Consider the following 25,246-nt stretch of genomic DNA (forward strand, 5'->3'; position numbering starts at 1 on the left):
CAAATATAATACTAATAAAAAAAAAAAGTGTTATGCTAGATTAATATATTGGGCCACTTTATCAAAAAAGGGCGGTAATAATTCCACCGCCACACTTAGCTTTTTTTTTTTTTTTTTTCATTTGTGAGACCTGATCCTTCATTCTCCTTTTTCCTCATCATTCTATCTCCTCTCTCTCGGATCTCTTTCTCCCACCAGACTCATCGAAGCTTCGACCACGCGGGCCCAAGCCCTCACACGACACCGGAGGCGAACGACGACACCGGAGGCCAGCTCTTCTTCTCCTCTTCCTTGTGTGCGGCCAAGCTTTCTTCTTCCCTGCGTGAGACCAGCTAGCTCCGACCGGTTCAGCAACGATGGTTTCGGTCTAAGAACATTGGAAGGGTTTGATTACGAATCTATTTTGGGGCAGGCTGCGAAATGCCTGTTGGGTACGTCCAAATTCCGGTGGGGATCGCGGGTCCGTTGTTGCTCAATGGGTTCGAGTATTCGGTGTCGATGGCGACTACAAAGGGTTGTTTGATTGCGAATACAAACAGAGCTTGCAAGGCTATCCATTTGTTTGGTGGGGCTACCAGCGTGTTGTTGAGGGACGGCATGACCAGAGCACCGGTTGTGAGGTTTAATTCCGCCAAGAGAGCTTCCGAGTTGAAGTTCTTCTTGGAGGACCCTGAAAATTTCGAGACTCTTTCCATCGTCTTTAACAGGTTAGTCCATGCTTCATAAAAATTATATGTATATATGTAAAGTTTTATCTATTATTGTTTGTGGTTATGGTGATTGAAATTTTAACACGGAGATCGATATCATGTTTTTTTTTCCTCTAATTTAATATAAATTTGAGTAATAAATTTGTTTTCTACCTCAATTTCGGACCTGGTTTGTTCCTAGGACAAGCTGGGTATAATTCTTTTGTACATCGTTTTCATTCCTAATAGTTTTAATGAATATGTATAGTCTAATAATTCGTACACGCATACTTGTCAAGAAGTCATCACTGATAATGCTATCCCCACCCCAATATTTAAATGTTTGGAATTTGAATATTTAATGTCATTGTCGTTGCCATTTGTTTTTCATTGAATGTTAATACCTGTAAGGATTAATCCTTTATCCAGGTCATTTTTCTATTCCCATCTTATTAGCAATTATTGCCCTTTTGTTTTGTTTTTTTTGGTTGTGGTGTGGAGGTGTTAGTTCACAGCTTCCTATGTCATTCTCTAGTACCAGTTTCATGTTTTTCTACTATATGACAGGCAACTTTTGTTCGGACAAGAAACCTGTTGCTGTAAACTGGATCGAAGGGCGTGGCAAATCAGTTGTTTGCGAGGCAGTAATCAACGAAGAGGTGGTGAAGAAGGTTTTGAAAACAAACATCCATGCTCTTGTAGAGCTTAACATGCTTAAGAACCTTGCTGGCTCTGCCATTGCTGGTGCTCTCGGTGGATACAATGCTCACACCAGCAACATAGTATCTGCAGTATTTATAGCCACAGGCCAAGATCCAGCACAAAACATAGAGAGCTCTCACTGCATTACCATGATGGAAGTTATCAACAATGGCAAGGATCTTCATGTCTCTGTGACTATGCCTACAATTAAGGTAAAACCAGTAGTTCCATTCCAACACACAATCAATCATTAAAGATATGCATTAACATTATTTCCTATATATTTTATCTTCAGGTGGGTACAGTAGGAGGTGGGACACAACTCGCTTCTCAATCTGCATGCCTAAACTTGCTTGGCGTGAAAGGTGCAATCAAAGAGTCCCCAGGAGCTAACTCTAGACTACTGGCCACCGTTGTAGCCAGTTCGGTGTTAGCAGGTGAGCTCTCTTTGATGTCTGTTATAGCAGCTGGGCAGCTTGTCAAGAGTCACATGAAATACAATAGATCCAGCAAAGACATGTCAAAAGTTGCATGCTAAACAGGTACAAAATAAAAGAAAAAAAAAGGGAAGGGGGGGTCCGGGTGTGATTATCGAGCTACAATTTAAGAGAGAAGAGAGTCCACTAGTCCAGGCTGTGTTATTTTGGGTGGTGCACATGGGAAAATGTTGGGGGGGTTCAATTTTCCATAGTTGTAATAAGGGTTTTCGGTATCTTGTGGTGGAGGAGGAGAGAGAGACAGAGGGAAAAGTAATATAACATGGGGGTGAGTTGGGTTGGGTTGGGTTGGGCTGTACGAGTTTTCTCTTGCTCTTTCCAACTTCTCTAATTTTCTCCAAGTGTGAGGTGTCAGTGAGTAGGACATTATACTTAGCAGTGGCAGGCCATCTTCTGTGCAGATCTCCCCACCATCAAAATATGTGGTCTGTATTATGTCGCAGTCTTGATTATTATTATTTTTATTTTGAAAAAAAAAAGAGTTGTTTTTGTCTTCTCCATTGGGAGGAGGTGTTTGTATAATAATGATTGTACTTTTGTAGTGGGATTCATGTTCAATCTATGTCTTTTTCTCAGTCTTTTTGCATACTAAGCTAAGACTTGGTGAATTTCTTTGTATTACCATTCTTCTTCGTCATCCACTGCTAAGTAGTATTTATTATAACTGTGGTATAATAATATCAAGAGTAACTAACATATAGATATTGGTGAGATTTATAAATATAATGTTCCAAACTATAATGTAAATAATTTGGGGTCTGACTTGTGAAATTTTGAAATGATGAAACCAATGCATGTTATTGTAATCATAACCCAAATTTAGTGAGTTGTTGAACTAGATGACATGGATGTTATTGGCATATCTGGTTAGTTTTTGTTTTTTTTTGTTTTTGGATTATTATATTTATATTTTTAGACCATTTAGTCACTTTTCTTTCTTGTGAACTTGTCAAATTTTTCTTCAACCTGAGTTGTTGCTGCTGTTCCTTTTTTCAGTTATGTGCAGTAATACACCCCCTATATTCATATCCCTTGAAGATGAACTCAAGGAAAATAAAACATTTAAATAATCAAATAATGAAATAGTTTAATTTGGCAATAAGTTTCAAGACAATTATTTTATTTGATTGCTATTTTGGCTTGTATCCATTCATTTATTAGAGAATTGAACTGTGTCTTTTATTTTATTAGATAAAATAGAAGCGAATAGAATATCTGAGTAGTATCTGCTCAAGCTTTTATTTATTAGGCTAACTTTTTATGTACTAAGGAAGGCTTATGTAGAAAATTTTATTTATTAGAGAGCATAAACATTTATTTTTGTAATGGGTTTTGTGGATTAAGTTGGGATAAGATTGTATACTAGTTTTTTGTAATGAATCCACTTATGCTTGTTTGTTTTTATTGAATAGCCGTTACCACTGGTTTTCTGAGGCCATAATTGATGTTAGTTTTGTTTCCAAAATTGAGCTACATTTATGATACTTGATCTTGATATATAAATAAATTAGCAAGGTGATTCTATACTCTCTGTTCTCTATTCGCACCTTTCTTTCCTCACTTATTTTGTTCTTACTTTGATACAAGTTTAGGTTCATATTTTAAATTATTTGAATATGGCAGTTTTAATTAATAATACTCCTTTAGATTTGGGCTGTGTTCATTTTTGTGTTTGTGTGAGTTTTTGGATTTTTCATTAACTTTACTGTATAATTATTTATTTTACAGCAATTTTATAGTCTAATTATTGATTATGAGCTCCCTTTTTGTTGTTTTGTTTGTTAGTACTGATACTTTACAAGGATGATTGACCTAGCTGCTGATTATTGTCCATGATTCATTCTATAATTCAGACAGAAAGTATGCTTTTTAGTTTGAAAAATTACAAGAGGCATGGGGACTGTGGTGTACAAGCTTGCTGCTACAAATTTTTCAACTTTGTTCTTTTTTATTTGATCAAACTGATGTGCTTGTTTGTTTATGTCTCAAACAGAAGTGGCAGCATATAGAATGGTCTATATTGAAGTGAGCTATCCCATTTGATATTTCCAGGTACCTTATATGATGTAGTAATTAAAGTATAAACCTGATTTATGTGTCTCTTATGACAAACTGGTTTTAGCCCCATTGATACATGCCAATCTTGCTTAAGGTGTTCAAAAGAAATGGATTATGTGTTTTTGTTTTTAATCTTTAGTGCTTTATCAAATGATATACTTCCTTAACGGTAAATTGGCCATAATAATATATCATTACATTTTGAGCACACCATGTCACTATGTTAGGTGCCTTTCAGCATATTTTAGGAAATTGCTCAATGTTGGTTCTTTTGGGTTTTTGTGATCTAAACAATATAGTCGAATCTATTGTCTCAAACATCAATGGTGTACTTTTTTGTTGGCTTTGCAATGTTTAACGTTATATATTGACTTTGATTTGATGAAGTGGAATGTTGCGTCTGCAAAATGCCTATTCAAGTTTATCTCTTTGAGAGTTTCTTCACTATAGTACTTTATCAAGCTTAATTGTGTTTTTCTTTTTGGTTTTATATATTTTGACAGCTTTTTTTTTTTTTTAAGATTGACCTGTTTGTAAATGTGATTACTTCATTGAATTTGACTTGATACGACAGTGGTAGTCTTTTATTTATTGAATCCTTATGACATTCTTAGACAACTTGAACGCGAAGGTGCTTGCCTGCTTTGATTTTTGTCACTTCTGTGCTTTGTTTGCTGATTCAAATTTGTAGTGGTCTAGTTGTTTTTTTATCATTTGTCATTCTACTTGAGAAAATTATGTCATTATCTTTTTAAACTATTTGTTAGTGTCGAAATTGCTTTGCTTTATTAGAATACTGAATGATGGGACCTTTTTAAATATAATTTTTATGTTCTTTTGGATGGTGATTGATTTGTGAAGAATAAGAAGTCTTTGGTTGTTGATTAGTCAACTTTTTGAGTTTATAAGATCATTGGTCTTGGCATAAAATCTTCACCAATGCTTTATGCCTAGGGAGAAATTACTTAAAGTTTCATAACTGGCCAATAGAAATGGAAAAAGGAGAAAAAAGGCATTTGATTGTGACTCGTTGGTCCCTAGCAGCAATATTTTGCAGAGAATTGAAATTGATGTTAAAATGTGTTTTAAGACATATAGGATGCCCTTTTCTTTTACTTGCCAATATATTGATTTATGTATTATTAACTATGTTTTCTTTCACTAAATGTCTGTATATACTATTAGACGTGACGATAATTCTGTAGTTTGTTTTGGCCTGCTCTACCCTTTCACCGTGTTTGTCTTAGTCCTTAATGATTTTAAAAAACTTGAATTACAAAGTTTCAATAAAAGGAGGAAAAAAATAGTCCAGGTCATGTATTACCTTACACTAGTGCCAAACCTATTGAGTTTTGTTGTAGAGGAATACCACCAAACTAATCAAGAGATGTTGTTAATTTCACTAACTTTTATTAAATGCCGATACACAGGTGTTGATATATAGCCCAAAAAATATAGAAAATTAAAAGAGAAAAAATGGATGCTGATACTGCTAAAATGACTTATAAAGGTCTAATTTCTTTGTTTGCTGATGAGAAGTAATTATTATGTTGTGCCTTGATGAATTTTGCTTATCCTTGCTACGTTGTTAGAGCTATAATGGTTTAGTTTAACAGGTTAGTTAAGATTTTGGCTACCATATACGTTGATTTATTCCTGCTCATCTGTATAAGCTATGCAACTGACACTTGATTTTACACATGATACCACTTGTTTAAAGGCTAATATTCACTATAAGTAATGTTCCGTGCTGATTTTTTATTTTTTTGTGGGTGGTGCAGAGCTAACGCACAGCAGCCAAAACTCTTTGTTGGTATGATCTTGATTCTCATCTTTGCTGAAGCTTTGGCTTTGTATGGTCTTATTGTTGGTATCATTCTCTCATCACAAGCTGGCCAATCAAGAGCAAGTTCTTACTGTATGTCCTGAAACAAGTTCTAGCTAGTGATAAATCATAGTTATGATTAGACTGAGATTGGCTATAGTGCATTGCTTTTTTTATTTTTTATAATCCAATAAAAGTCAAGGAATTCTTTGTATTGTAGCTTTACAAGATACTGAAAGAGCACAAGAATCCCAAGGTTCTTCGTGAGGGGCTACTGTGGATGGTTTCAGCAGTGGAAGATTTTGGCATCTCACATTTGAAACTTAAGGTTTGGAGTTATATTTGGGCCCTTTTTTTTTTGCTTTGTCTAACTGTTAGTTAATAATTACCATATTCAGCTATTAAAGGAATTTATATATTTTGTTTTACAGGATTTAATTAATTTTTGTAAAGATACTGGACTGCAGTCAAGTGCAGCTGCTACTAGAAATTCTTCTGTCAAGCTTTTGGGTGTTTTGCATAAATTTGTTGGCCTAGGTTGATACTCATTTTATTTGAATTATCCACACACCTTAATTTCCTTTTAAATATTTAGTTGAACTGCTCCCAAACATTGATTTTTTTTTTATATAATTAATTTGTAACTCCCTCCCACACCCCTTTTCTTTTGTAGATATTAAAGGGTTTCTTTCTGATGTTAAACCTGCACTTGGATACGGAGTATGAGAAGAATCCATTTGAGGTGCTCCAACTTAATCATTCACGATGCATGTATTGTTCGTTTTTGTTTATTTGTTACTGATGTATTCCCATATCTTATCTAGGGTGCAGCAGCAGCTCCAAAGAGAACTATTAAATCAACAGAACCTACATCTACATCTTCTGGTGGACTAGATGGCCTGCCATGGGAAGATATTAGTGGGAAGATTACACCTACCGTGCTTAAAGGCTTAGAAAGTACTGATTGGAAGGTAATATTTTGATCATAATTAATTTTTTTAGGGATGGAGCCTGACACCTGCTTGCTGCTGGAAGGTTCAAAGGGGAGATATTTAGCAGCCATTGTAGTGTTTTAATGTTTTGTATTTTCTGCTTTCTAGGCTCGCTTGGAGTCAATTGAAACTGTGAATAAAGTTTTGGAAGAGGCTAACAAGCGCGTCCAACCCAATGGAACTGGTACATTCTATCATGTGTTTAAATTCTCTCTCCCTCTATTGTTATTATTTATTATTGTACATGCTATTCAGCCTCCTTTATATCCTCCCATTTGATAATTATTGTTTAATGTTTATTTTCAGCTGAATTGTTTGGTGCTCTAAGGGGTCGTCTAGGTGATAGCAACAAAAATTTAGTCATGGCAACATTGACATGCATTGGCAATGTTGCATGTGCAATGGGTCCAGCTGTTGAGAAAGCAAGCAAGGTTGATTTCTAATTCATGATCGCTAATTTTATGTAGTGTACTCTTTAAATTTGAATGTGAGTCTATTGATTTCTTTCAGGGCATTTTAGCGGATGTTTTGAAATGTTTGGGTGACAATAAAAAGCATATGAGGGAATGCACATTGAATACTTTAGATTCTTGGCTCTCTGCTGTTCATCTTGATAAAATGGTAAGTTTTTTTTTTGCTCTACGCTGTGGAAGCTGTTTAGTTTTTTTGTCTCAGGTGGCATGATTGTATACTTCTTGCAGGTTCCTTACATTGCAGCAGCTTGGACAGATGCAAAACTTGGTGCAGAAGGGCGCAAAGATCTTTTTGAGTGGTTTTCAAAACAACTATCTGGGTTAACTGAATTTCCTGATGCTGTACAGCTACTAAAGCCAGCTTCCTCTGCTCTGACGGTAATTCTGACTTGTCAAAAATAGTGAAATATTCTTTTTACTTGTTTGCATTGCTAGAATATTTCCATGCTAACAATAATGTGCATAGAGATGTAAGAATCATGATGCCAGTTCCCTTTCCATTGTTTCTGGTTATGACTTTATGAAATTTTCATCCAGGATAAATCATCAGATGTTCATAAAGCAGCAGAGACATGAATTGTTGAAATCTTGAGAGTTTGTACACAAGAAACTGTAAGTGCACTAGTAACTTTTGGTACTATTTTGACTCATTGGTCAGTTAGTGCATGAACACATTGTTTGAATGTATTATTTTAGGTTGAGAATCTATTTAATTTTAATATTTTATTGTTAACTGTTAATGACCTTTTTTCCCCATTAGGTGAGGATATATGGAGGTATGTTCTTAATAATAAACAGACTTTTTTTTTTTACAATGTGCAGGTATATTGAGATGATTTCTTTGGAGCAATTCTTGACAACATTTGTAGTTGAGGCCTTTAGAATGGAAGAATGTATTTCACTAATTTTTGTATACATTTCTTGTTTTGTATTTAGTGATAAAGGAATCTGAATTGGGCATAAATTATGTTGTAATATGATTTCTTAAGCCTAGACTAGTAGACTAAATATTGTAATTACATTTGAGTAATTAATAAAAATCTATTTATGTTACCTTATTTGGCTTTAACTTTCATATTTGTTTTCCTAGTTTTGTGTAAGTAAAAAAAGATTATGTTTCTCTAATCTAACACAAAAAATGTGTTATACTAAAGTGTAGTATAACACAAAAAAAGTGTTATATAATCGACTATAAATAACATAATTAAACATTTATCTATATATTAAAATAACACAGAAATTGTGTTATTGTTGACAGTACAATAACACATTTGTATAACACTGATAAAATGTTATGTAAAGTACCCTGATCTACGATAACATAGTCGGTCTTAACACATCAGAAAGTGTTATCGTATGTTTTGATAACACATTTTCGGTGTTATTAAAAGCATTTTTTCTTGTAGTGGAATATAGTCCTAGAAATTTTATTTATTATAACCTAAGGTTTAGATAGAATTATTAAGAGCATGACACTTGTCACATGTATGATTATTAAGGATTTAAGCATTTTGGATGAATAAATTTATTAAATGATAGATCTAGAAGGTCTAGAATCTTCCCTCATCTGTTAGGATCACATTTTACTCAGTCAAAGTGGTTTAAAAAAATTCAAGTGTGCTGAAAACGTGCAAAAACTTGTTTAAAATATCAGCGTATGCCGATATATCGCAGGTATAGAGGCTGATATGTCGCCTATGATTGATACAGAAAACACGTCGACTTCGCACGAACGAAACCACGGACCCTTGGGGCATGGGTAGGGGTGATATATTACCTAGGGTAGGCGATATATCGACTCCAGTAAGCCATTTTTGAAATTTCGTAGAATTCTGAACTAGAAACAACCCCCAACAATTTTGACTCATTCTTGAGCGTTTTTGACCGAGTTCTGGGCATCTGTTGAGCAAAAAATTCATTTTTAATCATTTATTTATTCATTGACATGAGAGTTAGTTTCACTCCTTGAACTCTATAAATAGGACCCTTCACTCAGCCATTTTATTCATCATTCAAGCACAGTTTAGAGCCTCCAAGCTGCTAAGTTCGTTCTAGAGGGAAACACTAGGGTTTTGGGGTTAAAGCTTTCAAATCTAAAGCTTTTATAAACACTTGGGAAGTAAGCTTATTGTGTGATTTCGGTGTTTGAGGTATAGATCAAGGTTCTAATATATCCAAGGTATTCATTATCTTCAATTTTAGTCCATTTCCATTTTTCTTATTATTTCATTTTCTTCAATCCTAACTTGTTATAATGACTTTTTGTTAGGTGTTAAATCTCTTTGAAACTTAAGGTTTTTGGTAAGTCTTTATTCCAATGGTTTAGATCTTCTTTTCATCTTCTTTTCTCTAGAGGACTTATGGTTTCTTTATGTCTGGTTTTAGGAGTTTCAATCCCGCTCGTGCTCCAATATTCCCGTTTTGGTAAGGAAAATTAGGTAGTTTAGTATTATGACCTATTTTATGTAGTTTATGATATAGTTTATGTTTGTATGACCTAACATTTCAGGTACAATAAAAGGGGTAAGTGTGTCTGGACCTAAGGTGTCCAATGATGTATGACGAACTTATGTTCGGTAGGCTTGGTTGCCAAAACTTTATGACGGACCTAAGTGATGTCCGGTGTATGATGGAATTATGTCCGGGGCTTAATTGCCACCCCTGTATAAACACTTATCTTTTTATTATATTTGACTTGTTATTATGACCTATGATTTATGATCTACAACTTATAATTTATGGATATGACTTAGATTATGATTTATGATATGATTTATGATATGATTTAGGTTATGATATGAACTAGGGTTTATTGTTGTGTGATTAGTATTAATAAGTTTTGGTATGACTTTTGTAAAATTTATGATATGTTTGATTATATGACTAAATTTTGTTTGTATTTTCCTTACTAGGCTTAGAAACTCACTCCTTATGATGTTGTTGTGCTATTAATTAAGGATAGAAAGGCCGGTGGCGAGTGGGGACCTAAGAGCTTTATGAAGTACTCGTGGGGACCATATAGTTGAGGAAGACCAAACATGCCTATTTTTATTAAAGCATGTTATTCTAAAGTTTTGCTTAAATGTTGCTCATTTTTATGTTAAAGACAATTATTTTATTTTTTTGTAAAAGCATGGATCCATGTATTTATTTTCAAGTTTTTAATCAATAAAAGAGCTATATTTATGCTTATGATCCTACGTTGTGTTCTCGATAATCTATGAGAAATTAGGGCGTTACAGTTAGGAATTGTTTTAATTTTTCTCAGATCTTGTGTAAGCCATATGGGGCATAAGAATTTTTGTAATTTTATATTTTGAAATTTTATCATGAAAATTCTAGACACAAGAAGTAAAAAGGTACCCGAGCCAAGAGGGTCGAGCCACACACCAGCCGCGCGCGCAAGCCTCCTAATCAAAGACCTAGCATCACGCGCCTGAGCCCCTACCTCGCGCGCACACCCAACGCCTGAGTCCCTGCCTCGTGCGAGCCACCCCATGCGCCATCTGCCTTGATGTTGAGCCCTTAAGGGCTTACCCAACCCGTCAGCCCTAACCCTATGGTACCATTCTTTGGTGCCTAACAAAACCCTAGTTTTGTGCTAAATTATCTTTTATTTAATTAATTTTAAATTTTTTGAATTTAAATATGATAATTATCTTATTTTATTTTTATTTGGAAAAAAATATTTTTTAATTGGTTAAGATCTTATCTTAAGTTTAAATAATTATTTGAATTTGATTCTTTTAATTATTTAAATTCAACTAAATGAAAAGATGACTAAAAGAGTTATTTAATTAAAAATTAGTTTTAATAAAATAAATTAGTTTCTAATTATTTATTTGGGACTAATGAATTCCTAAGAATTATAAAGATGGGCATATATAAGAAGAGAAGCAGTTTGGAGTCTTGTAAACAACTGAAGCCCATTTTGTAATTTATATTTCTATTTTTTTTCAAGGGTTGTAAATTTAGAAATACTCAATAGTACTCGGTTCATCATTTATTGTATTTATTTAAATAAATATTAATTTATGTTTAATTGATAATGTTATACCCAAAAATTGGAGATCAAGGACGTGGCAATAAATGTGACAAATGGTAGTGCATGGTCAGTAAAAGACACGTTAATAGTCAATAAATACATTGACTCCTCAGAGTTGTGAGAAAGTGACCCGGTAAACTGACGAAGAATTTGGACTGTTTGAAAGATGTCATAGCCAAGCCAAGTGCACCTTGATCCTAGGAGGCTAAAGAGGATGCATTCTAGGAAAGCTAAGGGGAGTGCATCCTAGGAGAGCTAAGGGGGGTGTATCGAGGAGAACTCAAGAAAGTGGTCTTAGGAGACCCCAAGGAGAAAGTGGTCCTAGGAGACCCCAAGGAGGATGTGGTCCTAGGAGACCCCAAGGAGAATGTGGTCCTAGGAGACCCCAAGGGTGTGTCCGAGGTAAGCCTCCCAAGGTTTCCTAAGTGTTGGCTCGAACATGTCCAAGGTAAGTAGCTAAGGAGAAGGAGTCCCATGCAAACCAAGAATTGAGACTTAGATTTTGACAAGGGGAGTGCCTCGGGCTTGTACAAGGTGAGATGCCAAGAAGGATGCCTCGGACCACCTTGGTCCGAGGAGAAGGCAAGAGAAGGTGCCTCGGATCACCTTGGTCTGAGGAGAAGGCCATCATGTTCGATCGGACATGTCATGGAGAAGGATGCCTCAAAGTTGTCCGAGGTGAGAAACAAGAGAATTGCCTCGGACCTACCCGAGGTGAGGTGCCAAGGGAGTTGGCTCGGACCACCTTGGTCCGAGGAGAGCCAAGCTTGTATGACCTTTGGTCCAAGGAAAGCCATGCATATACCACCTTTGGTCCAAGGAAAGCTTGAAGGAGTAATCAACATGCGTGTGAGACTACGTCAAAGTCCCCAGAACAACTCTAGCAAGAATTGGTCTAGGCACCCGGGAATCTCTCACTCCTCACTCAAATTGAGGAATCAGTTGTATTTTAAACATTTATTGTAATATAAGTGTAAGATGAACAATAAAATATCCCTATCAAAATGGGATATCAGTTGAGGATTCTAGGCCTATAAATAGAGGGCTTATGGGATGAGAGAGGGTCTTCGGCAGCTTCTTCTTTCTGGAGAGAGAAAATTGGGTCTGTGTATTCTAGAGAGAGAAAGTGCTGATATTTGAGAGAACTCTTGTATTTTCACAATCTGTACTGAAGAAACTCAGTTGGCTCAGTCCATCTGATCTTGAGTATAGATCTATAAATCACAACTCTAAGTGGATTAGGTTATTACCGACAATCGGGGTTGAACCACTATAAAAATATCTTGTGTTATTTACTTTTCTTGTTTGAACCGTCTGTGTCGTTTTTATTTCTCTTGAAGGCTTGTCGTATTTGATGTTCTCACGTCGTTGGCTAAAAACGCAGTCAATAGATAACATGATCATGCGTTAGTCTATTACATGTCATTCATGAAACCCCACACAATTTTGATTAATCATGCATCTTTTAGAAATATGATTATCTAGAATTGTCCTAAGTGTTTATATGAATTATTTTGGTGAAATTAATTTCATGTAAATTGCTAAGTCTTAAATTAGTTAAAACCTGGTAAAGCACACCATAATAAATTCAATAGATTTTATAGGCCTTTAAGATAACCAAATTTATTTAAAATGTATTTTAGTAAAGTTAGATGAATGTAGTGTGTAATTATTTAGATTATATTAACTGTAGAATGCTATTTTATTTTGAAAAAGATATGTTAAAATAAATATTAATCATGTTTGGATTAATATTTGAGAGAATTTAATTATTATCTTTGTACGCCCTGAATATCCGCGCACTTCGGTGAGCTAAAGAAAAGGGCTTGACTCGGTCTGCCACGTGTCAACCGCCCACCCGGAGCTATTTGTTACCATCCCCTAATTTAACCAGCCCGAGCTGGTTAATCAGTTAGCTGCTCCCTGGAGCCATTGTGTCGACATGTTGAAATCTCCGAGCTAGCACCACATTAAGCTCGTAGTGCATCAGAGGCCTAACACCCCCGAATCCTTGTAAAGTCAACCACGCAATATAAACGTGCATATCCCAGGCATCACATGTCTATTCTATTTCTGAATTCTCGGACACGCAGTATAAACGTGCGTGTTCAGACATCCCACGCCTGATTTGGGCCATGCGGCCCATTATCCCTCCTTACCTATTGATTATACCACACTTCACTGCAAGGTTTAGGAATGAATCATCGATGTCACATAAATGATTTGATGGATGAAGAGGTCACGGGATGACCCCAATACCTACCCATATATCATCTTCCTATAAATACCAAGACTCTGGATAGTGCAAGGGGTTAGGATATTTTTTGTAAAGAAGCACTCTGTAAGAAATAGTCAAGAGATATCAATAATATCGATTGGTGGACTAGAGGGATTTTAACCTTCGAACCACCTAAAAAAGGGAGTGACCATCTTTCTATTGCTATTAGTTTCCCAAAATCTAGATTATAATTCTTTTCATATTACGGTTTACCAATTCACACTAATCCATCCTACTTATTCGTATAATTATCTGTTGGCGAAAAACCGCGTCAACAGTTTGATGCTTTCATTGAGAGGATTTAGATTAGTGCTATCACAAAAACTTGATCATGGTGGTTACTCGGTCGAGGCATGGTAACGAGGTAGATCAACGTGATGGGCAGGAGGCCCACCATGCCGCCATATCCAACGAACTAAACCCCGAGGTCCAGCAGCGATCGGGAAAGAAGCTGATGGGCCAGGACGACACCGGGAGTTCGGCGCCCTGACCGCCAAATCTGAACCCGGGTTACCTGACGGCGACAGAAATGGAGAATATACAGTTGGGGAGTCAGCTATCCAGGGCAAGTAAGCAAATCGAGGAAGTCTTGGCCCGACTACCCCCTCTTGCAACCGATGTTAACGTCGGAAAGAGGCAAAACTGGACTCACAAGTCCCGCAGGGATAGTCAGCCCAGACCCAGTCGATCAGTCAGAACCTCAACCCTGAGTTCTGCACCCATGTCACACCATAACCAGGGGCTATGTTCGAGGAGTTTCCCAAGGCCAATCAGCAATTCAGCCGATCAGTCAGAACCTCAACTCCTAGTCGGCACCACCATCGGACGCACCCAGAAGGGCTCGTGGCAGCTCGCGGAGGAGGTCCAGGGAAAGCTCGCGCAGAAAACCTGCTCCGGTCAGCCCTCCCATGCCGCGATCAGACCGCCAGGCGCAAAAAGTTGGAGACGACAGAGTAGAACGGCCGTGAGCTATTTAATTCGGCTGGGCGGGATGAGGATCGCTTCACCAATTAGGAATCCTCCTTCGCTGATAAGATACCCATCTCCCCCTCGTCATGCTCGAGATATTCTGGCGCACGGGAGCAGCAAAAGGAATCCTCCTCCCACCGGTCCTTCCCATCGCCCATGAGCACGCGGGGAGGTCCCAGATCCTCACCCTCGTCAGCAGACTCCAAGCTTTTCCAACGGGAGCTACTGGACCGAGAGCCACCGAAGTGGCAGATCCGGTGGAGACCTGCGTAATCGCTTAAGTTCGGTGCAAAGCCTTCAGGCCGTGTCGAGGGCGGACCTTCGAGATCTCCTTAACTCGCAGAGAGGGGATCCGGCCAGAAATGAAAGTCATGCTCGCTGAGAGGATGGTCTTTCTGAAGTACGTGGCAGTGGGATTGTCCCACCTAACCAAGCTCAAGCTTGGAGGGACAATAACCCGCCTAACACGTACAATGGAACTAGAGCTGTTGAACAACCCCAGAACAACCAAGGGACTAAGGACCAGACCCTAGAACGATTAGCTCAGATGGAGGTGCTAATGAAGAAACTCTTGTCAGAAAAGGACAAGGACGAGTATGACTCAGGCGACAAGCTCGAGCTTTTTTCCCCCATCATAGCAGCCACAACGTACTCGCCAGGTTTCCAGATGCCCCATCTGTCTAAATTTGACGGAGACGGGGACCCATCAGATCATTTGGGTATGTTTAATACCCTGATGATGGCCCATAATATCGGCCCAGAGCTGAGGTGCTTGATATTCCCTTCCACCTTGATCGGGCCAGCTAGGCAGTGGTTCAAACAGTGTAAAAAGCATTCCATCAGCTCGTGGAAGAAATTTTCTGCCGATTTCAAGATAGCATTCCGAGCTTCTCAAGCTTCCAGCGTCAAAGCTGACACCCTGGCGAACGTGAAGCAACAGCCCGGTGAACCTTTAAAAGCTTACCTGAGCAGGTTCGCAAACGTCGCGGCTCGAGCCAGGGACGCAGATGATAGTTTCAAGCTTATGGCTTTAAGGACTGGAATCCTCGTTCGAGGCGGGCTGTGGAAAGAAATCTAGAGAATAAGTGTCAGCACCGTGGATGAATTCCTTAACAAGGCCCAGGAATGGATTGTTGGATTAGCTTATACAGGATCTTTATTTATTTTCATGTGTATCTAATATTAAACAAATTAATACGAGATAACCTAAAACATGTTTCTAAAATTGAATTCAAGAGAAACAAAGAATAGAATACTTACAGTATACGCAGCAAAATTAAAGAGTCATTCCTTCAGTTTCTCTAACTCTTGTATCCTCTCTGTCGCAGAGTATTATCAAGAAACTGAACTGATCTTCTATTTTCTTCACAATCTTCCAATGTATCCTTAGAACCACCTAGACTAGTGTGAGCAATTCTCAACACATGAGATAGATATAGAGAGAAGAAGAAAAAAATAACAAAGTGGCTTAGAAAAGGACTTGTGTTTAGAGAGAATCTAAAACTATCAGAAAATCTGACTTGTGACTTATCAAACTTATGTTTTGACTTCTCTCTAAGCACTCCTTTTATAGACTCAATTAGGCCATTTAATTTAATTAAAAAATCAATAAAATAATAGCCATTTTGAAGCCCTAGGTCGAAATTATCATGGGCTATAGGCCCATGAAATTTCCCATTTGATTATAAGCCCATTGGACTTAAAATCAAGGCCTGTATTATTTTCTATTGATTTAATTAATTAAATAATTATTTAAATCCTTTATTTAATTATTTATAATTTGAACATTGATTTAAACTTATTTATTAACTTAGATACCAATTTATCTTAATTAATAAATCTGCCATAATTTCTCTTTTCTTCTCAAAATTACACAACTCTGTGAAACTATCCAAAATTTACCAGGTCAACTTTGATAATTCTAATTGATGATTAAATAAATTAATTGAGACTATCTAGATGATTTTATCCAAGGTACAATGGGGACCATGGGCCTATGAAATCAAGCTCCAATAAGTTATCATAAATCTAACAAATAAATTTACTAACTTATTAATTCCTTGTGACTCCACTATAGACTTGGAACTGCACTCTTGAATTCATAGAACGCTCTATAACAAATATAGATACGCTATTAATTATCCATTGTTACAACCATAATTGTCACCCAATCCTCTATAGACGGTCTACAATGAGATAGGACTAAAATACCGTTTTACCCCTCATTGTATTTTATCCTTAAAACACTTAGTTCCTTGTAAATGATATTTCAGTAAACTAATTTAATCACTGAAATGAGATCTCTATCATTTAACACCTTGAACCAAACTAAAAGGAAACCATCGTTTCACTTCTTCATTAGAAGCTATAGATGTTCATATCTATGATTAACACTCCCACTCAATTATACTACCGAGTTCCCAAGATGTAAGTATGGGCTAGTCCGTAGGGTAAGCTGGTAATGAACAAGTCAAAGAACTCAAATAATACAATCAGTTAGAATACTAACCACTCAGAATTGAGATTGAATTGACCTATGGTCAACTATATGATATGACTAGAATAGATAATAACGGTATGTTTACTTATCTTATCAACTGTCAATATCGGTCCTGTCCAATGTAACAGATACATCCGATCTTATCTACTTTGCTAATGTTCTGGAAAGAACATAACACTGTAATGTGTAAGTAGATCATATCGTAGATTGGCAAGTCAGTGTAAATCTGGTGCACTGACTAATCTTAGGACTAACTTATTTTGAACATATAATCATATTTATATTCCACTGTGATTACGTCACTATAAATAAGATTACCTATATGCTCGGGATTTGATAGAAGTTTATATTAAACAAATAATCATGAAAATAAAACATGTGAGCAAAGTGATTGACCAAGTCAAAAAATGATTTCTATTCTTTTATTGATAATAAAATGAGATTACAAAGAATTTGAGTTTTAATTAGGGCATAAAACCCCAACATGAATAAACCTGGAAGAGGCGCGAGCATCGGTCGCGGGAACCAGCCAAACCCTTGATCAGCTCGTGGGAGCGGAAACGGATTTTGTGAAAATGACTCAAACCGTTGCCCAGAATAACCAAGGGGTGGAGGCAAGAGAAAGGGGAGCGACGAGGGCGGCCAACACGGTCCGAAGAAGAACATGCCCGTAGAAAAGTTTAAGCCAGTCTACGCGGCTTATACCGAGCTCACAAACACTAGGGAACACATTTTCCTAGCAAACTCTGCCCGCCTCCTCTGGAAAAAGCCGGTTCTTTGAAACACCAGAAGGCTAAGAGGGACCCTTCCAAGTTCTATCGATTCCACAACGTCATTGGCCACAACACTGACGATTTTAGGCATTTGAAAGATGAGATTGAGACACTCATCAAAGCCGGACCTTTGGCTCAATATGCGCGAAATCAAGTTCCTACTGGTCAACCAGCCCCGGAAGCTCCGGTAAATCAGCCCGGCCCCCAGATAAATCAGGATACCCCTCCTCCTGTAATAGGAGGAGAGATATCCAAAATCTTCGGAGGCCCCCATCTGGCCAGCACGAGTAGAGGTGCCCAGAAGAGATATGTCAATGAGTTGAAGGCTCATAGCGGAGTGGAATTCATCCCGGAGCAACATCTACCCAAACAGCAGCGATTGGAGAGGCAACCAATCATTTTTACCGAAGAGGACGCTGGTCACGTCTAGTTCCCCCATAACGATCCTCTAGTCATAACTTCCCAGCTCGCCAACCAAAGAGTTAGGAGGATACTAGTCGATAATGGGAGTTCGGTGAATCTGTTGTTCCGATCCACGTTGGAGAAAATGGGGCTGTCCGTGACCAAGCTGAAGGCCACCTCCATGATGCTGTATGGATTTTCCAGAGAAGGGTCAAAAGCGATAGGAACAATTGAGCTAGTTATAACCTTGGGAGAGGGACCCTGAATTGTCTCTAAACTCCTCGAGTTCGTGGTTATCGATTTTCCCACCGCGTACAATTCTATTCTGGGCCGACCTACATTGATGGCATTTGAGGCCATAACTTCTAAATGCCATCTCGCAGTCAAATTCCCCTCCTCTACGGGGATATGTACGATCCGAGGTGATTAGCTCGCTGCCAAGGAATGCTTTAGCATTTCCATGAAGGGAAAATCACAACCCGGGCAGCAGACGATGACCATTCAGGGCAGAAGTGAGGAATCTCTGGAGGTAGGATCTATTCCTGAGATAGAAAAACCTCAGGAAGCCAATGTGGAAGGTATCACCTTGAATGATGATATCGACCCCAGGATAGGTGAAGATAGATCCAAGCTCCAGGCCATCGAAGAGCTCGAAGAGATGAACATCGATCTGAGAGACCCCTCGAAGGTGGTGAAGCTCGGGAAAAACCTGTGTAATGAGAGAAAGGCGGAGCTGCTGAGATTTTCTACAAGAGAATCTAGATGTGTTCGCCTGGTCTCATAAAGATATGATAGGGATCAGCCCAAGTGTCATCATGCATGCCCTTAACTTGGAAAAAAATGTGCCTGCGAAATCCCAGAAATAAAGGCGCCTGGGCACGACCCGAGCTGAGGCCTTAGAAGAGGAAGTAGCTCGACTCTTAAGGTGCGGTTTTATTTTTGAGGAAAAATACCCGATCTGGGTCGCCAATCCTGTTTTGGTCCCGAAGCCCAACGGGAAGTGGTGGACCTGCTTCGACTTTTCTGATCTGAATAAAGCCTGCCCCAAAGATTGCTTCCCCTTGCCAAGAATTGACCAATTGGTGGATGCCACTACGAGGCACGAGCTCATGTTCTTCATGGATGCATACTCGGGCTATAACCAGATCGCCATGAATCCTGCGGACCAGGAACATACTAGCTTCATGACCCCAACCAACGTTTATTGTTACAAGGTCATGCCATTTGAGCTGAAGAATGTGGGAGCTACATATCAGAGATTGGTCAGCAGGATGTTTGCTAATCAGATCAGGAAAAAACATGGAAGTGTATGTTGATGACATGTTGGTCAAGTCGAAAACCGCCCGATCTGAAGGAATGTTTTAAGATTTTAAGACAGTACGACATGAGGTTGAATCCCCAAAAATGTACCTTCGGGGTTGCGTTAGGAAAATTTCTGGGTTTCATAGTCAACACCCGAGGAATAGAGGCGAACCCCGATAAAATCATATCGCTACTCAAAATTCCATCACCCCGGTCGCGAAAGGACGTCCAAAGTCTGACAGGAAGGGTGGCGGCCCTTAATCGGTTCATTTCCAAATCAACCGACAAGTGTTTGCCATTCTATAACCTGCTCTGGGGAAATAAAAAGTTCGAGTGGACCGATGAGTGTGAGCGTGCTTTCCTCGACCTAAAGTCACATTTAGCTAAGCCATCCATGTTTTCTAAACCAATAGCAGGAGAACCTCTTTTTCTTTACCTGGCTGTCATGGAAGATGCAGCTGGCGCTATGCTGGTTTGTGAAGATGACCGGTCTCAGAAGCCGGTCTACTACATTAGCAAGAGGCTCCTCAGAGCCGAATCTAGATATTCGATGATGGAAAATATGGCGTTCTGCCTTATCACAGCCTCCAGAAAGCTCAAGTCGTATTTCCAGTCCCATGCAATCCACGTCATAACTGACCAACCTTTAAGGCAGGTTTTGCAGAAACCTGAGGCATCGGGACATCTTTTAAAGTGGGCTATTGAGCTCAGCCAATTCGAGATACTATATGTGCCGCGAACTGCGATCAAAATCCAAGCTCTAGCTAATTTTGTAGCAGAGTGCACGGGATTCCAAGAGGAACCAGTGGAAGAACCGGTACGGACCTTGTGGAAAGTTTTTGTGGACGGTTCATCTAATGAGAGCGGGTCTGGAGCTGGAGTCATTTTGATATCCCCAGGGGGAAATCGGTTCCACTCCGCATTATGGTTCAGATTTAAAGCGTCCAACAATGAGGCCGAGTACGAAGCTTTATTGGCTGGGCTAAGGGTGGCCCGAGAGCTAAAGGCCAGCTCCATCCAGTGCTATAGCGATTCCCAGCTCATGGTAAACCAGGTATCAGGAGAATACCAAGTGCGGTGAACCAAGATGGCAGCCTACCTGGCCAAGGTAAAGAAGGAGTTGTCCGCATTTGAGTACAACCTAGTTGAACAGATACCTAGGGAGTAGAATGCCAATGCTGACGCCTTAGCGAAGCTCGCCGCCTCCGGGGAGAATGAAACCTTGGGCTTGGTACCGGTGGAATTCTTGGAAAGGCCAAGCATAGAGGAAACTGCGAGAGAGGTCGAGATGATCGACGCCAGGCCGACCTGGATGACTCCTATAGTCGAGTACCTCGCAACAGGAAAGCTACTTGAAGAGCGAAATGACGCGAGGAGGACACTTTACCAAGCTCCAAGGTATACAATGGTAGACGAGACGTTGTACCGGCGTGGTCTTTCTTTACCTCTTCTGCGATGTGTTCCGCCAGGCAAAACCAAGGCTATTCTGCAGGAGGTGCATGAGGGATTTTGTGGGGATCACACTGGGGGAAAAGCCTAGCCTTGAAGATATTGAAGCAAGGATATTATTGGCCCACTCTATCAAAGGACTCAATTTGTAATGACCCGAATTTGCTAATCGGGCTAAGGGTCTTGATTAGTGTACCTGGAGGGCAATACATGATTTAATATGCTTTAATGTGTTAATGGGTGAATTAATGTGGATATATGATAGTGATGCATGTTTAGTGAGTTAAATGTGCATGTGGGCCCCGTCTGGATATTAGGGGCATGAATGTGATATATGTCATATGTGTGATATGTCTGTGCAGCACGATCCGAGACAGTCCTGGGGAGCGCTTAGCCAGAGGGTCACAACGGGGTTGAGATTCGGACTCGGGGTGAGTCAAGGGGTAATTTGGGTACTAGGTGTGTTATGGGATTATCGGGACATGAAAATAAATATTTGGAGATATATTTGAGGATAGAATGTCTAGGCGGGAATATTGGGAACATTTACCATTTTGCCTCCGTGGACGTTTTGGTACCCCGAGCCTTGAGGTAACCATATAGACTTAAGCTAAATAAAACAAAAAGGAGGATTTACGTAGAAGATTTGGGAAACCGACCTCTATACTTCTCCTTCTGAACTAAGGATATCATCTCACCATTTACATCTTTCTCTCCTTCATTCTCTAAGGCATATCAAAGGGAACTTTTGGTGCAAGCTAGCTTAAGCAAGGGATTGGGCTGAGGAAACCAAGGAGCTTAAAGCTTGAGGATTAAGGATCAACTACAGGGATTGAATTCAACAAGGTAAGCTTTAATTATTGGGATTATGTTGAGAATTGTTGCTGGTTTGCTAGAATATGCATGCTAGTTAAGTTTGATATGTTCTTGAGTATTTTAGTTGGGTTATGGAGCAGATTTTGATGGGTTTTTAGTGTTGATATGGAGCTGGTATGTATGTGTTAAATATCTGGGTTTGATAGGTGAATTTTGGGTGAGTTAGCTTGAGGAAAGCTGTGGAAAAATGGTGGAAAATATGGGTTCGAAGGTGAGAGTCGCGACCCTAGGAGGGGTGCGCGCGCGGCCCGTGTGCGCGCGCAGCCATGGGAGGCCGAGAAGCTCATGCGTGCCGCGGCGCCTGGTGGGCTCGCCGCGGCTCGTGTGGGGGTCAGTGAGGTGCTAGCCTCTGTTTCGAGGCTAGCACCGGCTCTTGTGGTTGGGGCCGTGACCCTTTGCGCCAGTTTGAGTTTTAAGGGTATTTTAGGCTTGGGAACTCAAGGGGTAAAGCTCGGGATGGATTATATCACTCGGATTGATAGAATTCAAGGACCAGAAGGTTAGGGTTATGGCTCTAATTTATTTGTTGGATTAGAATTTGATGTATGGACATTGTTAATGTGTTGTGACTAGGGTCTCGGCGAGGCTCACGTTGGAGGACTGTGCTCGGGGCATCGGTGCTCAGAAAGCTCGGAACTCAGGTAAGAGAACCCTTGTTCCCATAGAGCTTGTGTGCAGGGCTGAGCCCAATGTGTTTGAATGGACTGATGTAATGCCCCAAATTTCCTAATAAGGTTTAGGACCTTGATTAGGAGGCCGGGAGGGCCATAATTGGTTTATTAAAGTATTTAATGATTATATGCATGTTTACATGAATTATATTATTATATGATTGTGAATGCATGCATATGGGAGTATTTATTATTATAAGGGTATTTTGGTAATTTGGCCGCTGTGGGCGTAAATGTGTATTTTGGGCGCATGACTGTGATTAATTAATATAGCCACATTATAAGGTGGATTGGTTCGAGCTAATCGATGTGAGACGACCATGAGATGTAAGTGTTCGGTCTAGTCATAACAGGTTTAAGTCCGGGGCTCGGGGTGAATTTAATGATTAGAGCATTACCGAGAATTAAAGGGTAATGGGATATGATCTATTGGTATTTGGGAATATTGAGAATAGCGGTAATTGGAGAGCGTTAATTATAATTAACGAGATAGGCGGGAAAGGACGATTTTACCCTTGGAAGCTTTTAGAGGGATTTATTTGGCTTAAGGGCATTATGGTCTTTTGACCTTAAGGATTTATATCAATTTTTGGGGGTTTGGAAGGCTGTAGAAACAGAACTAAAACAGAGCCTATCCTCATCTCTTCTCTTCTCTCCCGTACAAGTCTTCCTTCATCCTTTTCTTTGAATTTTGAGAGCCACCTTGAGGAGTTAAGCTTGGAGATCAACGGGGGAAGCTAGGGAACTTGTCACAACCATTAAAGGGGATTCAAAACCGTGTTTGAGGTGAGTTCCAGTTATGAATTTAATGGTGTGCTCTGTTTTAAGCTTTAATTTTCAGCTTGTGAATTTCTTGTGGAAAGCTTGGATTAATAGAAGTTTGGGTGATGTTTTCTTTGGGCTTTGATGAGGGAGAGTGGTAGAGGATGTTTGGTGGTTGAATTGGGTGTTAAGTTGTGATTTGAGACAGGTTTGAGGGGCTGGTTTTAAGGGAAAATGCAGGGGAAAGATTCAGGTGCGTGCTAGCTTTTTGCCTGGTTTGGGCTGAGCGCTGCGGCCCTTGGCGTCTGGCAGGGTGGCCTTCTCTATTTGAGGGTGTGCCGCGGCGCAGTTGGGGAGGGCCACGACCCTTAAGGTCATTTTAGCCCAAAATGGTGTTTTAAGCTTGGGGATTCAAGCCTTAGGCCTCGGGGTTGTACCTAGTACCCGGTTAAGTGGGAATTGATGTCCGGAGGCTAGATATTGATTTGGGAATTTATGTTGACCATTTTTATTGATGGTATCTTATATTTGGTTATGACTAGGTGACCGCTAGAGGACTAAAAGTTGATCGTTCTCAAGGGTCGTTGTTTAAATCATTCTAGCTCGAATCTGAGGTAAGAAAACTGCACCCTGTGTTTATATGCGACATGCATGGCTATTATTGATGCATGTTGGTTGATTATTGAGTATGATATGCAGAGCTATTATTGATGCATGTCGGTTGACTATTGAGTATGACATGCATGGCTGTTCTTGATGCATGTTGGTTGACTATTGAACGTGACATGCATAGTTATTACTGGTGCATGTTGGATTGTTAGGTATGATGCATGTGATGCACGAGAAACATGTGATTAGGACATGCTTTGTATACTGGGTATGATATTGTTCAGAGCTTGAGCCTCTGTGGTTGTACATGGTCCTAATTGTACTGGTATCTGTTTAGTAAGCATGCTGGATACCTTGTTTATGGATATTGAACATGTGGTATATGTTTGGCGGCATGACTCGCTTGTGTATGGCACTGACTAGTCAGGGACCGACTCTAAAGTCGAGAATCATGCATTGAATGGCTCTATGGCATTAATGCTAGACCAACCCTAGGGTCGAAGAACTTATAAGTGCTTACCTGGTCTAAGACCAGATGATTTCAGCCAAGGTATATGACCCCGGTGACTGTTTGTCACATGGCTGGGGGACGCTGTCCTTAGTTACGACTTTAGAGTCGGGAGGATGGTTATGTTGGTGACCTATCACCATGCACCTATCTCGATCAAGCTTATGAAGGAACTACTTATCAATTAAGCCCTGGTGACCCTATCATCACATGGCTAGAGGGACTTGTACCCACTTCTGTGACTTTTGGCTATTGTCACCTATTTGCCCAATCTGTTGGTCCTGAGTAACCAATACAATTACTGTTGATATTACATCATGTTATCTGTTGATATTACATCATGTTATCTGTTGATATTATATCATGTTATATGGTGTTTTGTTGCTGGGCTTCGGCTCACGGGTGCTACGTGGTGCAGGTAAAGGCAAGAGGAAGCTGGACCATCCTTGAGTTGGAGAGCTTAGGTGATGATGTGTACATATGCAGCTGCTCATCCGCCACGGCCGAGGTTTAAAGTGGAACTAGGGTTGAACCCTGTTTTGCCGCTTAGAACGGTCTGTTGTAAATATTTTCTGTAATAGACTTTGAAATTATATTTTCGGGATCCCAATGTATATATTAAACGTTCTAGTGAAACGTTACATCTTAACCAAAGTTTTTAATCCCTAAACCGCTAATCATACTTAGTTCACGATTTTGGCCAAATGACTCGGTTAGCGAGTTTAGCACTATTTAAAAGGCACACCGTAACGGTCCCTGGAGTTTGGGGCATTACAACTGATACATAGGGCTGAGCCCAGTCTGTTTGAATGGATTGATATGCAGGGCTGAGCCCAATATGCTAGAACTGCGGGGCGTAGCCCTTT

General features: G+C 39.5%; 2 protein-coding genes across 2 annotated transcripts; both read left to right on the forward strand.

Annotated features, from left to right (window-relative positions):
- Positions 1–420: 420 nt before the first annotated feature.
- LOC133832990 (3-hydroxy-3-methylglutaryl-coenzyme A reductase 1-like) lies at positions 421–5,789 on the forward strand. The gene is made up of 5 exons (XM_062263258.1): positions 421–707; positions 1,198–1,603; positions 1,687–1,828; positions 3,882–3,940; positions 5,728–5,789. Exons 1-4 carry the CDS (start codon positions 421–423, stop codon positions 3,929–3,931), a joined length of 885 nt encoding a protein of 294 aa, XP_062119242.1. The 3' UTR covers positions 3,932–3,940; positions 5,728–5,789.
- A 202-nt stretch (positions 5,790–5,991) lies between these two features.
- On the forward strand, positions 5,992–8,294 carry LOC133831310 (protein MOR1-like). Its single transcript, XM_062261559.1, has 10 exons — positions 5,992–6,099; positions 6,203–6,308; positions 6,445–6,513; positions 6,596–6,742; positions 6,872–6,947; positions 7,070–7,194; positions 7,274–7,384; positions 7,465–7,614; positions 7,774–7,848; positions 8,059–8,294. Exons 3-9 carry the CDS (start codon positions 6,466–6,468, stop codon positions 7,810–7,812), a joined length of 696 nt encoding a protein of 231 aa, XP_062117543.1. The 5' UTR covers positions 5,992–6,099; positions 6,203–6,308; positions 6,445–6,465; the 3' UTR covers positions 7,813–7,848; positions 8,059–8,294.
- The last annotated feature ends 16,952 nt before the right edge of the window (positions 8,295–25,246 follow it).

Source organism: Humulus lupulus, chromosome 4 (assembly GCF_963169125.1).
Source record: "Humulus lupulus chromosome 4, drHumLupu1.1, whole genome shotgun sequence".
NCBI lineage: Eukaryota > Viridiplantae > Streptophyta > Magnoliopsida > Rosales > Cannabaceae > Humulus > Humulus lupulus.

What these genes read in the sequence shown, in the direction of transcription:
- LOC133832990 (XM_062263258.1), top strand. Translation starts at nt 421, where the DNA reads ATGCCTGTTGGGTACGTCCAAATTCCGGTGGGGATCGCGGGTCCGTTG. An exon ending in CTTTCCATCGTCTTTAACAG is followed by an intron (nt 708 to 1,197) that starts GTTAGTCCATGC and finishes TGGAGGTGTTAG; the next exon opens with TTCACAGCTTCCTATGTCAT. An exon ending in AGCCAGTTCGGTGTTAGCAG is followed by an intron (nt 1,829 to 3,881) that starts GTGAGCTCTCTT and finishes TGTCTCAAACAG; the next exon opens with AAGTGGCAGCATATAGAATG.
- LOC133831310 (XM_062261559.1), top strand. Translation starts at nt 6,466, where the DNA reads ATGTTAAACCTGCACTTGGATACGGAGTATGAGAAGAATCCATTTGAG. An exon ending in CTGTTCATCTTGATAAAATG is followed by an intron (nt 7,385 to 7,464) that starts GTAAGTTTTTTT and finishes TACTTCTTGCAG; the next exon opens with GTTCCTTACATTGCAGCAGC. An exon ending in CAGCTTCCTCTGCTCTGACG is followed by an intron (nt 7,615 to 7,773) that starts GTAATTCTGACT and finishes ATTTTCATCCAG; the next exon opens with GATAAATCATCAGATGTTCA.